Source organism: Talpa occidentalis, unplaced genomic scaffold, assembly GCF_014898055.3.
Source record: "Talpa occidentalis isolate TD23 unplaced genomic scaffold, MPIMG_talOcc4v2.1 talOcc4.11, whole genome shotgun sequence".
In the NCBI taxonomy this organism is placed as follows: Eukaryota; Metazoa; Chordata; class Mammalia; order Eulipotyphla; family Talpidae; genus Talpa; species Talpa occidentalis.
Genome location: NW_023601104.1, coordinates 78,035,801 through 78,047,985, shown reverse-complemented (window position 1 = coordinate 78,047,985; position 12,185 = coordinate 78,035,801). Strand labels below are relative to the sequence as shown.

The 12,185-nt window shown below is 43.3% G+C and overlaps 1 protein-coding gene across 13 annotated transcripts in view; it reads right to left on the bottom strand.

The window, feature by feature from the left end:
• The window catches only part of RGS6 (regulator of G protein signaling 6), a 511,546-nt gene that overhangs the window by 84,851 nt on the left and 414,510 nt on the right, over positions 1-12,185 (bottom strand). For 12 of the 13 annotated variants that reach the window (XM_054691397.1, XM_054691396.1, XM_037503635.2 and 9 more), the window contains 3 exons: positions 5,007-5,057; positions 2,044-2,150; positions 727-778 (listed from right to left, as the gene is read on the bottom strand). In XM_054691397.1, the coding sequence (XP_054547372.1) occupies positions 727-778; positions 2,044-2,150; positions 5,007-5,057 (210 nt within the window). Of the gene's footprint in view, positions 1-726; positions 779-2,043; positions 2,151-5,006; positions 5,058-8,076; positions 8,095-12,185 lie in introns of those variants that run through there. The other variant, XM_054691416.1, reaches the window with a different exon arrangement.

Below are 12,185 nucleotides of genomic sequence, written 5' to 3'. Positions count from 1 at the left end.
GCTCCTATTCTGAGCCAGAAACTTTGCTGTGTCCACTTATCACATCACTGAGGGCACAGTACAGTTCCAGAGGGAGGAACCGTGGTGTCTGCAGATAGCAGATGAGACAACAGAGGAGCTGCCCTTGCCTTTGGAAACAAAACAACGGTAGCCTTATTAGGCTTGTCCACTTCCATCCTCAAGACCACTCCAATTGCTGCCTCTCCCTCACTCAAATGCGTGATCCAGAGGGCGCAACTTATCTCACACATCTCCCGGACAGGCTCCCCTGAATGTCCACCAGGTGCAGACCTGTCTTCCTCTCATTGCAGTGGCCCCTGTAGGATCACAAATGATCCTACAAAGAACCTGGGACAAAGCCGTGGATCTCACTGGGTGTCCCAGTGTCAAAAAGAGCACTGTGGACTGCACAGCAGCTGAGTCAGTGAGCAGGATGCCGTGCAAAGGTTTGAATCATTGTCTTATAATATTGCCATGGTTCCACAGAATGAGCATATCAGGCAACCTTGATAGAAGTTTTTTGCCCTTCCGACAGCTCTATCTTTCAGTGTGGGCTGCCTTTGTTCATTAGGTAAGATAAGAAGTTTATTAGCTGTCAACAGTATGAGAAAACCTAAGCAGGATAAAGGCCCTCTTCCCTATGCTCTGTGGTCACTAGACACCAAGCACTTGTCTTATGCACTCCTAGGAGTAACATAAAGTGTGGGTTGTGGTTTCACTGCTCACCATAGTCAGTATTTTCAGGTTCCCAGCAGTTTGAAGGCCAAAAGTATGGGGCCTGCAAAAAAGCACAGGTGTCAGGACTCATGTGGGCCAGCAATTGCCCTCCCTCATACCCAGTGAGGACCCCTCCCTATGCCAAGCTCTGTTTCATTTCCTTTTCGCTGACACCATATCCCAATTATCTCCAGTTCTGTAGCTGAGCCCAGTCAACATTTTAATCTAGGTGCTAGGTAGTAAAATCCATGTAAGCAAAATAAACACAAGAATAAAAAGTTTACAGAAAAAAAATTTCTTATCCCATGACAGTGGGAGTCTAACTATAGATGTTAGGCTGGTACAGTTTATATAAGTGCTAACTTCTTTTTATCCCTTTGTTTGTTATGGACTGAGTTGTGTCCCCTCCCCTCCAATTCATATATTGAAGCCCTAACTCTCCAGAGCATTTTGTTAGGAGTTAGGAAGTAAGAAGGTTAAATGAGGTCATAAGGATGGGGCCTTAATCTAAAAGGATTAGTGTCCTTGTGAGAGGAAATGTCAGAGCTTGCACTGTGTCTCTGGTGCTCCCTTCTTCCCTTCCTCTCTCTTCTCTACTTGACCATAGAGGTCACAAACAAGAGGAGGCCATGTGCAAACGAGGATGAGAACTCTCCCCACAAACTGAACTCTGCTGGAAGCTTGACCTTGGACTTCCAGCCTTTAGAATAATGAAGAATAAACTTTTGTTGTTTGAGCCCTCAGAAGATTAAGAGCCTCTTTGACCCCATCCGAAGAACACACACAAACCTTTTGGTTTTGACCTTGACATGCCCTTTAGTATCTGCCCCTGTGCCCTCTAGGATAGGATCTGAGAAAAGGAGTGGAAAGTGGGTGGGAATTCCAGTTTCGTGGTTAGTGAATAAACTTCACACCCGGAAGGCAGCATGATTTAGTAGAAAGATCAAGGACTTCATCAGCAGGACCACTTATGTTCAAATCAAAGCTGCCTCCTAGATTGACCAAGGGCCCTATTAATTCTCCAGCACCTCACTTTTCTCTTTGGTAAAATGGGTGATATTTATTCCCCCAAAGTTTGACCTTTAGAATAAATGAGGAAATAGGTATAAAGTGTCCAAAAACAGTAGGTTCCCTAGGAGAGCCATGTGCTGTTATTTGGTGGAACCAGAAATGGCCCAGACCAAAGTCTGCGTGGTTTTCCCAGCATTAGTGAGAGGTAAGATTGCTTCCTTAAATGTCCTTAACTTTTTTTATGTAGCTCTAAACTGAGATCAGCTGATGATGAAAATAAAATGTTCTTTAGGAGGACGAGTCTAGCAGGCCTACCTGGAAACGATAAAAGGTGCCATCATCCTTCATGCTGAGAACATGGTCCGAGATTGGGAAGATGTAGCCCTGGGCAGCTATCAGGCTTCCCACATGTATTGCTTCAACTGCAGGGACAGGGCATAAGGGAGACATGATTAGGAAGCTGTCAGAACACAGATCTACTTAGCTGAAATGTAAGTGGGGAGAGTATAAAGGCAACCAGAAGTCAACTGCCATCACCCTCAGTCAACTGCCATCACCCCTAGACAACTGCAGTTAGGATGTGAATTCACTGGGCTGGAGGGAGACGCCAGTGGTTGAGAGAGGCAGTCATGTGTTTGGGCTTCTCTGGATTCTAGCTCTGAGAGTCTGACATTGTTTAAACCCTTTGTCAAGTCTTTCAGAAGAAAGTCTAGCTTCATGGTCAAGAGACTAGTTTGGCATAGATAAACCTGTACTTAATTGAGATATTTCACAGTTACCAGTGTCTGTATAGAGTAAGTATTTGATAAGTACAGGCAGCCTTGATTCATATTTTTTTCCATCATTTTTATCATCCCCAGTCATGAGCATGGAGCCTCACATTGCTTTTCTGGTAAGACAGTTCCACCACCGATGTGAACGGTGTTCCACTTCTTTTTTGGACATGAGGTAAGATCTCATTTTTTTGGCCATGGTATAAAAAAATAGGTGTAATGGAAATGGAAATATTGATATTTTTGTCACAATCAACCTATTGCTTTGTAATGTTAAAACCAGTCATAAATAGATTCACATAAATAGTTGAGCATTTATATTTATTTTGAGCAGAGCTAAGGAAAAAAATATAAAAGTATTCTACTGGTAAAAACTAAATTTTGGACATGGAAGCTGTTGATATGAGAGGAGTCTCAGTTGGGGAGGCTCTAGGAGTTAATACTTTTGTTGATTTTATATTTTGAAATCATGATTAAAATTCAAATTCAAATAACTGAAATTTTAAAGTGACTTGCTTTGGTTTTACTTGCAAATGTTTCCAGAGGTTGCAAATCATCCAAGCATTTGTTCATTAAGAATCACCCATCCTCCCTCAGAAGGAGCATGGACACTGGGAAGTGGTAACTGGAATAATGGAGAAACAGTTCATTCCTGTCCTTATGACCAGTTTGCTCTTCAGAGTCTGTTCAAGAACAACAGATCCAGCAAAAAGGGAAGGTTTCTCACCCTCAGCTGCTCCTTCTCCAGGAAAGGAAGAACAAAGTCCAGTGCAGCGGCAACTTGGACACCACACATCCCGGAGCTAGAACTTTTGATTCATCCTAAGAGCTTTTGACTAGAAATGGGGCAGATGTTGGCCATGCCTGGCTTCCCAGGGTCTTGGTTTGCCATATTTCTGCCCTTCTGGTCCAAGCTGGTGAATTGTTCTTAACTCCTCCTGCTCAACGACTTCTCAGAAGCCCAAATAGATCTCAACATCTCAAGGTCCTTTCAAGGGCATCAAAGAATAACAAAGCTTCAAAGATACTACCCTCATCATTCAGGACCTTCACAGAGGCTTCTCCTATCAGGGCCAGAGGATTCCTGGACCTATGTACTTCTCCCTAGCTGGTTCAGAGTCCTCAATATACAACTGCTACTCCTACTACCACCTCCTCCACCACCAATGATGAAAGTAAAATATATATCAGAAACACAATGTTTATTTTAGAAGAGCAAAGAAACCAGTGCACTTGGAAGAGAAAGCCATGAAGAAGATCGTTCCAGAGTTTAGCTTCAAAAGAAATGTTGACCTTAAATGCTTGTAACTAAACTCATAGAGACTTACACAGTCCAGAGTTTACTACTGGACAATCAGAAGTTCAGGATGCATACGAGAAACACCGAGAGCAGTGGATATGGATTTTTTCCTTATGAGGATAAGCATTCATAGCTTCCCCCTTGGATTAAGAACTTGACCAGAATTAAGAATTGTCACTAGCTATGAGAGTAGCTATTAATCAAGAAGTGAAAGGGCTAGTGTTTCTTCCACAGGGCTAGTGCCTGATTTCCTGGCACTCCTATCTCTGGCAGCTATATTTAATTGAACTCCATGTAAATTGTTCTGTTTCATAGTCTACAGTCTATTAGGAGCATCAGATTAAAATACAGGAATGCCTGAGTTGACATATCGACCCTAGCAGGAATCACAGCTGAAGGTCAGACAGCCAGAATGGGTATCTGAAAGTATCTTCAAAAAGCATAGCATTTGGAGGTCATTTAATCTGGGGCAAGTAGATCCAAGAACATCAGATTACGTTAGTGGATATTTATAAATATGACCTTTAAGCATCAAGAATACTTAAGACAGGGGGTGGATAATAATTTCAGAGAAGTATTAACTAACAACACAGACATAATGAGTTTTACTTATCTAGAATTTTCATTTTTTTCTGGAAACCCCTCCCCCCCCCACTTTCCAATTATGCTGTGAAAACAATTTTTTTACTACTAGTTTCTGGTGGGAGGACAGATTTGGAAACTGCTTTATTAGCCAGGGTTTTGTTGTTGTTTTTCTGGTAAGGTTTCCCTAATTGAAATGAACAATTAAAGTTGGAAAAAAAATCATTCCTGTACTTCTTGCAGAAGCAGAAAACAGAAGGAGTCTTAGCAAATAATTAAACATCTTAATTGTGGATCAGCAATCTAATTTTAAGAGCTGGCTCTGGAAGACTGTTCTGTGGCAGCACTACAACTTATCTTTAATTGCTGTGGCTAAGGAAAATTCATCTCATTTCACATGTTATTGTATTGAGCTCCCTGGCATTCTAAATAGTTGTTCATTTCCTCAAAGGATGATTTAAGTTTAAAGATAGATATTCAGTGGAGAAAATAAATTAATTTTATTTGTAAATGGAGTTATCCCACATCTTGGAATTCATATTTATAAGCCAGTTCCCAGGTGGGTAGAAGAAACTATTTTGGGGCTTGGGTATGGGGTAAAGTCAAGGTCAAGGGTAAGGTACCTGGGTCCTCAATGGAAAGATTCTTCATGAGCCACTGCACAATGTCAGTACCTGCAACGATAGAGCAATATCCATTGAAGACTCAGGGAAGTTTAACCCTGTGGCAGAAGAAACATGTTTACCCAAGAGACTCCCCATTAATAAATGCACATACAGAGAGGTGTTAATATCAACAATTTTCCATTCTAAACAACCCTTTCCACCCATTGGTATACTTTCATCGTCACAATCTCATACTTCCCCCACAAATCCACTTCTGGTGACTCAGGATGACCTGCTCTCTGTACTTCCAGGGAGTGCCTGCAAAGGAGTTGCTGTGAGTACAGATTTGATGAGTTTCTCAGACAGGACAGGTGAAGTTTTATCACACTGGCCCCCAGGCCACTTCCTGAGAGAGCAGCCTTTTCAGCTCCTCACTCTTACTGACAAGGGCTGAGCAACACGGAAAGCTGACGGGTTCTGAAAAATAGCTCTAATTTCTTCTGGCAAGGGCCCGCCCTGAAAGAAAGTGCCCCTGTGCCATGGGAGAAACTTCGATGTGTTTCTCAAGACCACTTTCTTCTATTTCCTGGGTCACAGCAAGATGACATCTCCAGATTCTTCTGCAGTTGGGTGTAGACTGACAATGACAGTTGAGTTCTGACAGTGGAATGTGGGTAGAAATGACATTAATTCCCGAACCAGATCATAACAACTCCCATGTGATACCCCTCCCCAAACATCCTTTCATTTTCCATTTGCTGGCTGAATGGTGAGGGTGCCAGGGGAGGGCAGAGTCACAATATGGAAGGAGACTAGGCAATGACCATGAAGATGGATGGCCATTTTGGGCTCTGACCTGACTGTAAGTTTGCCATGGTGATGCCCAGAAGTTTGGGGTCTATTTGTTTTGGTAGCATCACCTTTTTTGTTTTATTTTATTAAATTTTTAAAAAAGATTTATTTATGCATACAAGAACTGGGGTATAGGTCAGAGGTGTGGGTGGTGAGAGGATTCACCAGAGACAGAGTCGGGGACAGAACAGGCAGAATGACTGATATACACTGCTGAGGGGAGCAGCAGGCGAGACAGGAGAGGTCTGCTGCGCCATGTGGGTTGCACCCTGGCAGGGATCAAATTCGTGCTTTAGTAGCTGCAGATAGCTTCATAGGCTGCATCTTAACCCCTTGCATGGAGGCGGGCAAGGGAGGTCCCCAGTATTATCTTTTTTAAAAGAAATATTATTCTTTCTACTTGAGGTAATAGTGGTTTACAGCACTGAATGAATTTCAGGTGGACCCTCACACCTCAGCAGCTATATATGCCATATTATACCTACCACCAAAAGTTTAGTTTCCATCCAACAACAAATCATATTCGTTTTCCTGTCTCCCCAACCCCCCATATAATTCTGTTGTTAGAATCTAAGGGTTTGTGGGTTTGTTTTTATTTTTCATTTATTCATTTGCTTTGTTTCTTTACATACACATGAGTGAAATCATATGGTAATTGTGTATTTGTTTTTCTCCTTTGGACTTATTCTGTTTAGCATAATCCCCTCAAAGTCCATCCATGTTGTCACAAGTGGCAAGATTCCATCTTCTTTTAAATAATTGAATAGTATCCTATAGAGTATATATACCATATTTTCTTTGTCCACTTATTTGTTGATGGATAATTAGCATTATCTTAACTAATTTAAAATCCCAAAGGGTAGAAGGGACTTTTAAAGCTTACTTACCCCAACCTTACCAATGCACACAACCCCTGGGACAAGAAGTGCCTGATCTCCATTTAGAAAAACCTCAGCATTTGGTATTTTTTTCTTTCTGGTTTATTTCACTGAGCATGATCCCTTCCAGCTCCATCCATGTTGCTACAAATTGCATGAATTTATCTTTTTTGATAGCTGAGTAATATTCCATTGTGTATATGTACCACATCTTCTTGATCCTGTCATCTATTTGGGGGCATTTGTGTTGCTTCCATAGCTTACCTATTGTAAATAGTGCTGCTATAAACATAGGGGTGCAGGTGCCCTTTTGAATTAATGTTTCTGTGGAATTCACAAATCCCTTATTCTAGCCTGTTCCAGCTAAATTGTCTTTGGTCTCTCTGACCAGAAATTTGCCCCTCTCTGACTTCCTCTCTTAGGCCTTAGCCTTTCCTTCTGATTACAGAAAAATGAACCCAGACAGTCTTGCTCTGTGAGTTAATTCTTCAAATATTTGGGCAGTCCATCCAACACACTGCCAACTTTCTCCTGAGTTTTCCTCCCTCCTGGTGAAACACAACTGAGTTTCTCAGCAGTTTCCTTGTGTGACACAACCTTGAGCCTCTCCATCTTGGTCACATTTCTCTGAATATGTTCTCACTTGTATGACTCCCTTTGGAAATGTTGGGCACCTAGAACCTATGTTCTTTGGGCAGCACATTTTACAAGGAGTGGAGGAGCCCAAATTTCTGGAAGGTTCGGAACTTCTCACCTACCCACATTTATCACTCAAAGATCTCACTTTAAATACCTCTGTCATATGACCCAGCAATCCTACCTCAAGTTATCTGCCCCCCAAAATACAAAAACACTAATTCAAAAGGAAACCTGCTCTCCCATGTTTATAGCAGCACTATGCACAATAGCCAAGCTATAGAAACAACCTAAATGTCCCAGAACAGATGAGTGGGTCAGGAAGATGTGGATGTTTTTTTGAGTGATCAAAAAAACAAAATAAACTCGTGTCATTTGCAGCAAAATGGATGGAGCTGGAAGGGATTATGCTAAGCGAAATAAGCCAGGGTGAGAAACATAAATACCAAGAGGTGTCACTTATACGAGGAATACAGAGAAAACAAAGGGTCAGACAAAGTCAAACTTTAAAACCAACCCTTGAAAGCTGAGCATAGAACCAGGGGCAGGAGTGGGTAGGGAGAGCACAGTGGACTTCGGTGGAAGCATGTGGGTGTTTTGGTGGTGGGAGAGCGGCAGTGACTACACCGAGGCGGGAATCCTATACTGTCAAAATTCTGGAACAATGTAACTTCAATAACAATAGATTAAAAAAACAAATCTCACTTCAAACCCCCACAGACCTTCAAAGGTGAGTTTGCCGTCGCAGCATGGACTGTTCAACGGAAAAGAACCTGAAAGAGGCAACATTTCTACGTGTGAGTCATGGGTCTGAGCTTACAGCTCTCCTGGGATAGATTCCCAGCTTGCAGACTGGACGGCCAGCAGAGGGGCTTAATGAATATGGCCCTTTTTCCGGGAAGAAAGTTTCCCAGAAATCTGACTAGTGGCCAGAAATGAGACCAGCTCAGGCCTCTGCCGGTCATTTGGCTCCTCTCAGGCGCCTGGAAGTGAATGCAGCCGCAAGGTAGGCTGCCAGGGCCTGTCCCAGTCGGCCCTTCCTGCCCCCTGGCCCCCCTCCCCAGGACTAGCCTCTGCTGACTCGGCCCTGCAAGCTCCACTCATTGCAACCTCAAAGGCATGGCTGCTAAGCTTTCCCTGCTCCTGCTCTCGGATGGCGTCAATGAGCTAAACTTTGGATCACAAACACTCCTATTCACTCCCCTGCTTTGAGAGGGAGCGGGAGTTAGTCTGTGTGTGTTTGTGCGTGTGTGTCCATTTCCTCCAAATTATACAAGTTCAACATTTGTCCTAGGAAATAAGGAACAAAGCAGAAATCAAATAAGAACTATAATCCCAAGTTGGGGGTGGGGGAGAGACTCTAACCTGCTTTTTCCTCAAAAGAAAAATAGTTCTTTTTTGTGGGTTGCCTAGAAACTGAGAGGCTTCCAGCATCAGCAACAGCTCTCCCCCGGGCAGGCGGATTATCTTTCTGCTGAGCTTGCTGAACCATTATTTATCACCTGCCAAGATTGATTACTCACCCTGGGACAATGACAGCCCTTCCTTTCCCCTGTTAATTACTGTCATCATTAATATCCATGTCACTAATTAGTATTCATTCACATTGAAACTCCTTCCTTGCTATCATATCCGCTCCCCCCCTGCAGCCCACCCCAGCCTTCGACACCATTGTTTGCTTTTCTACCCCCTTTTGGCTTTATACACTCAGAGTCCAGCCTAATTGTTCTCCCTCAGTCCACCAGGCCCCAGTTTGCATTCACAGCTAAAGGATCACATTCTAAGCACTTGTGTGTGTGTGTGTGTGTGTGTGTGTGTGTGTAAATAAGAGAAAGCCACAAAAGCCCCTCGCCTTCCATCCCAGCACTGTGGAAACTCATCTGGGTTGCAGTTGCTGGTCCCCGGTGCAGCCTCCATGACGGTCACTGCTCAGAAGGCGGCTGGCGTGACTGTCCTCAGGCCCTGGTGAGGACTGACCCGCCACCCTTGGCTGCCCCAGGCCACTGCCCTCCATCTGGCCCATCCCTCACGTGCCATGGGCTCTGCTTCAGCAAACACCACCACGCCTAGGGGCTGGCGGTCATCCCTGCTCTTGGGCAGGGGATACTGAGCCAGGTGAGTGGTAGGAGGGAAAGCACAGCATGTTCAGCCCAGGAAGAAGTAGGGCAGGGAAGTCTGTCATAATATTATGTCCTTTAAAAGACTGATAATTATTACACTATAGCATCAGGCAAGATAATAGATACAACCATGCGGAGAAAGCATTTTAAATCTTTTCTTTCTTCTCTTTTAATCCCTCTTTCTGCCCTCCCACTAACTTCCAAACATTCTTTCCTTCCTATTCTAGAAAGAATTTGAAGTAGAATATTTTCTTGTTCTATCTAAAATGAACTGGTATCTTTTGTGACCACTATTGGATTCTAGTTGGTTAAGCTGCCCTGCCAAGGACTTTAAGGCAGTATGAAAACAGTAGGAAGGAGTGCAGATAGGTATCCTTTATTCCAACATGTCCTAGAACACTTCGCTGAAAGTTGTTTTTTTTTTTTTTTTTTTTTTTTTTTTTTTTTTTTTGAGGCCAACTTATCAATGTATATTTTAACTGTTAACTTTAGGGCCTCCCCGGTGGCCTAGGGGTTAAGTCTCAGTGCTATCACCACTATGACATGAGTATGATCCCCAGCCAGGGACCTAATCCACATGGTACACAGACCTCTCCTTATTCACCCGCTGCTCCCCTCAGCAGTGTATTTCAGTAAATCCGCCTGTTCTGTCCCCCACTCTGTCTCTAGTGAATCCTCTAACCTCCTATACCTCTGGTCTACACTCCAGTTCTTCTATGCCAAAAAAAAAAAAAAAAATTAAACTGCTAACTTTGGGATATCTTGGGGAGCAGGATGGTGTTCATTACGGGAAATTTTTATTCTTTACCTTTCTTGTAATTTGAAGCTCACTGATTCTTTAGATCACTACATTGAAAATTAATATATTTCTTTTGCACTGAGATAAATACTTTTTTATTTTAAAGAGCAGAGAGGGAACAATTGGCCTTTGAGACTCAAGTGGAGAGAGTATGGGGAATAGGATTGCAGACGCAAAGCATGGAGGCAGAGGAGAATTGAGTGGCCTCCTTCTGCCCCCAGGCATTGGCCTTTTCTGTTCCCCAGGGAGAGAGCAGGGAGGAATGAACACAGCATCACACAGTTGTCTTTTCCCTGAGGAGTGGAAATGATCGATCATGGGCCTCAAACTGGTTGCTCCCTCTGGTTACCTGCCTGGCCCCAGAGCCTCAGGTGGCCTTTGGGGGTGCCAATGACTGCTCACACATCCTCCTGGACCAGGGCTGGGAACAGTGTCTTCCCTTGTGCTTACTTACTTAGGTAGAGTGAAACTCAGTGACCTCTTCCTGGTGATGTCCCAGCTGACATGACCTCTGGATCAATGAAAACTGGATTTGTGTAAGTTGGTAAGGATTGCTAATATTTGGGGACTTCCATTCCTGGTTTAGGGGGAACCCTTACAGAAGGGTTTTATTTTGGATTTTGCCTTCAGGTGTTTTAAGCATCCCCAAAGATTTATCATCTAACATGAGTACCTGGAACTCCCTCTCAAGTAAGTCAGAACTTGAGCAGACCCTATGATGAACCCCCCCCCCCCCCCCACTGTACCATTCTGAGTCCCAATGAGATAATGCAAACTTAGACTGGTTCCAGTGAACTACAAATTTCAAATGGCCTGAAACATGGTAGTTTACATATCATAGTACTGATAACTGAAATGATTGATAACTTAATTACCAATCCTTGTTGCTGGAGAAAGACATTTCCTTTTGAGTAAACTGGTTTGGAAATCCCACCGGAGATACGATGGTTCCACCATGAGTGTGCTTCCTGCATTCCTAGGTCAAGGTTATAACTTGGTTAACTTGGTTTCCCACTGGATTCTCACGTACCTGCCTCTATCTCTGTTGCCCCGGTGGGTAGAGTGGGTGGCTGCCTTCCACCTTGTCACAGTGTGGGTGCCACGGACAGGCCAATGCCCATGAGAGGGGAGCAACATTGCCAGGTGCCCATTGTGAACCAGGGCAGAGCTGGGTACTTCACCCTGTTATCACACATCATCTCGACACTTACTGTGTAAAATATGATAACCATTACGCTTATTTTAAAGACCAGGTGAAGACCACATGTAACAAAGTCAAGGCTGGATTCCAGGCAATCTCAAGCCAAATGTTATTTCTACTACAGCAGTCTGTCTCCCTTATCGTGGGACAAGTTTCCAGATCATCTACAGAAGAACAATTGGAAAAGTGATATTCTGAACTCAATTATATTGCCTAAAGCTGACATTCATTTAGTGTTAATAATAATTACTACTATCATTAGCTATTTGAGCTAACAATGTATTGACCACTTCTAGTGTCCTGGCTTTGGAAAGATCCTATTGACTACAATCATCCTATGATGTAAATAGATTATGATTAGCTCCATTTTGCAGACAAATTGAGAGACACTCTAAGCAGAGCATTTTAGTGGCCTTTTTGAGTAATATTGTTTGGTTAATGGGTTTCAATTTTTCCCAAGGACAAATTTCCATGGCAAATAAAACAGTTACATACTTGCTTACCAAGTACATGAAGCAATAAAGCAGTGTTTGTAATGTTGGACTTCAGTTCGGCTCCTGCGATGTGACTTGCACCTGGGCAAGCCCCTCAACCTCCCCCACCCGTCATGGGCCATTTCCTCATGGGCCAATGGGGAGGGGGGAAATACCGCCTGTTTACATGATAAAGTAAGATCATCCAGACAACACCTTGTCCACAAAGGCTGGTACA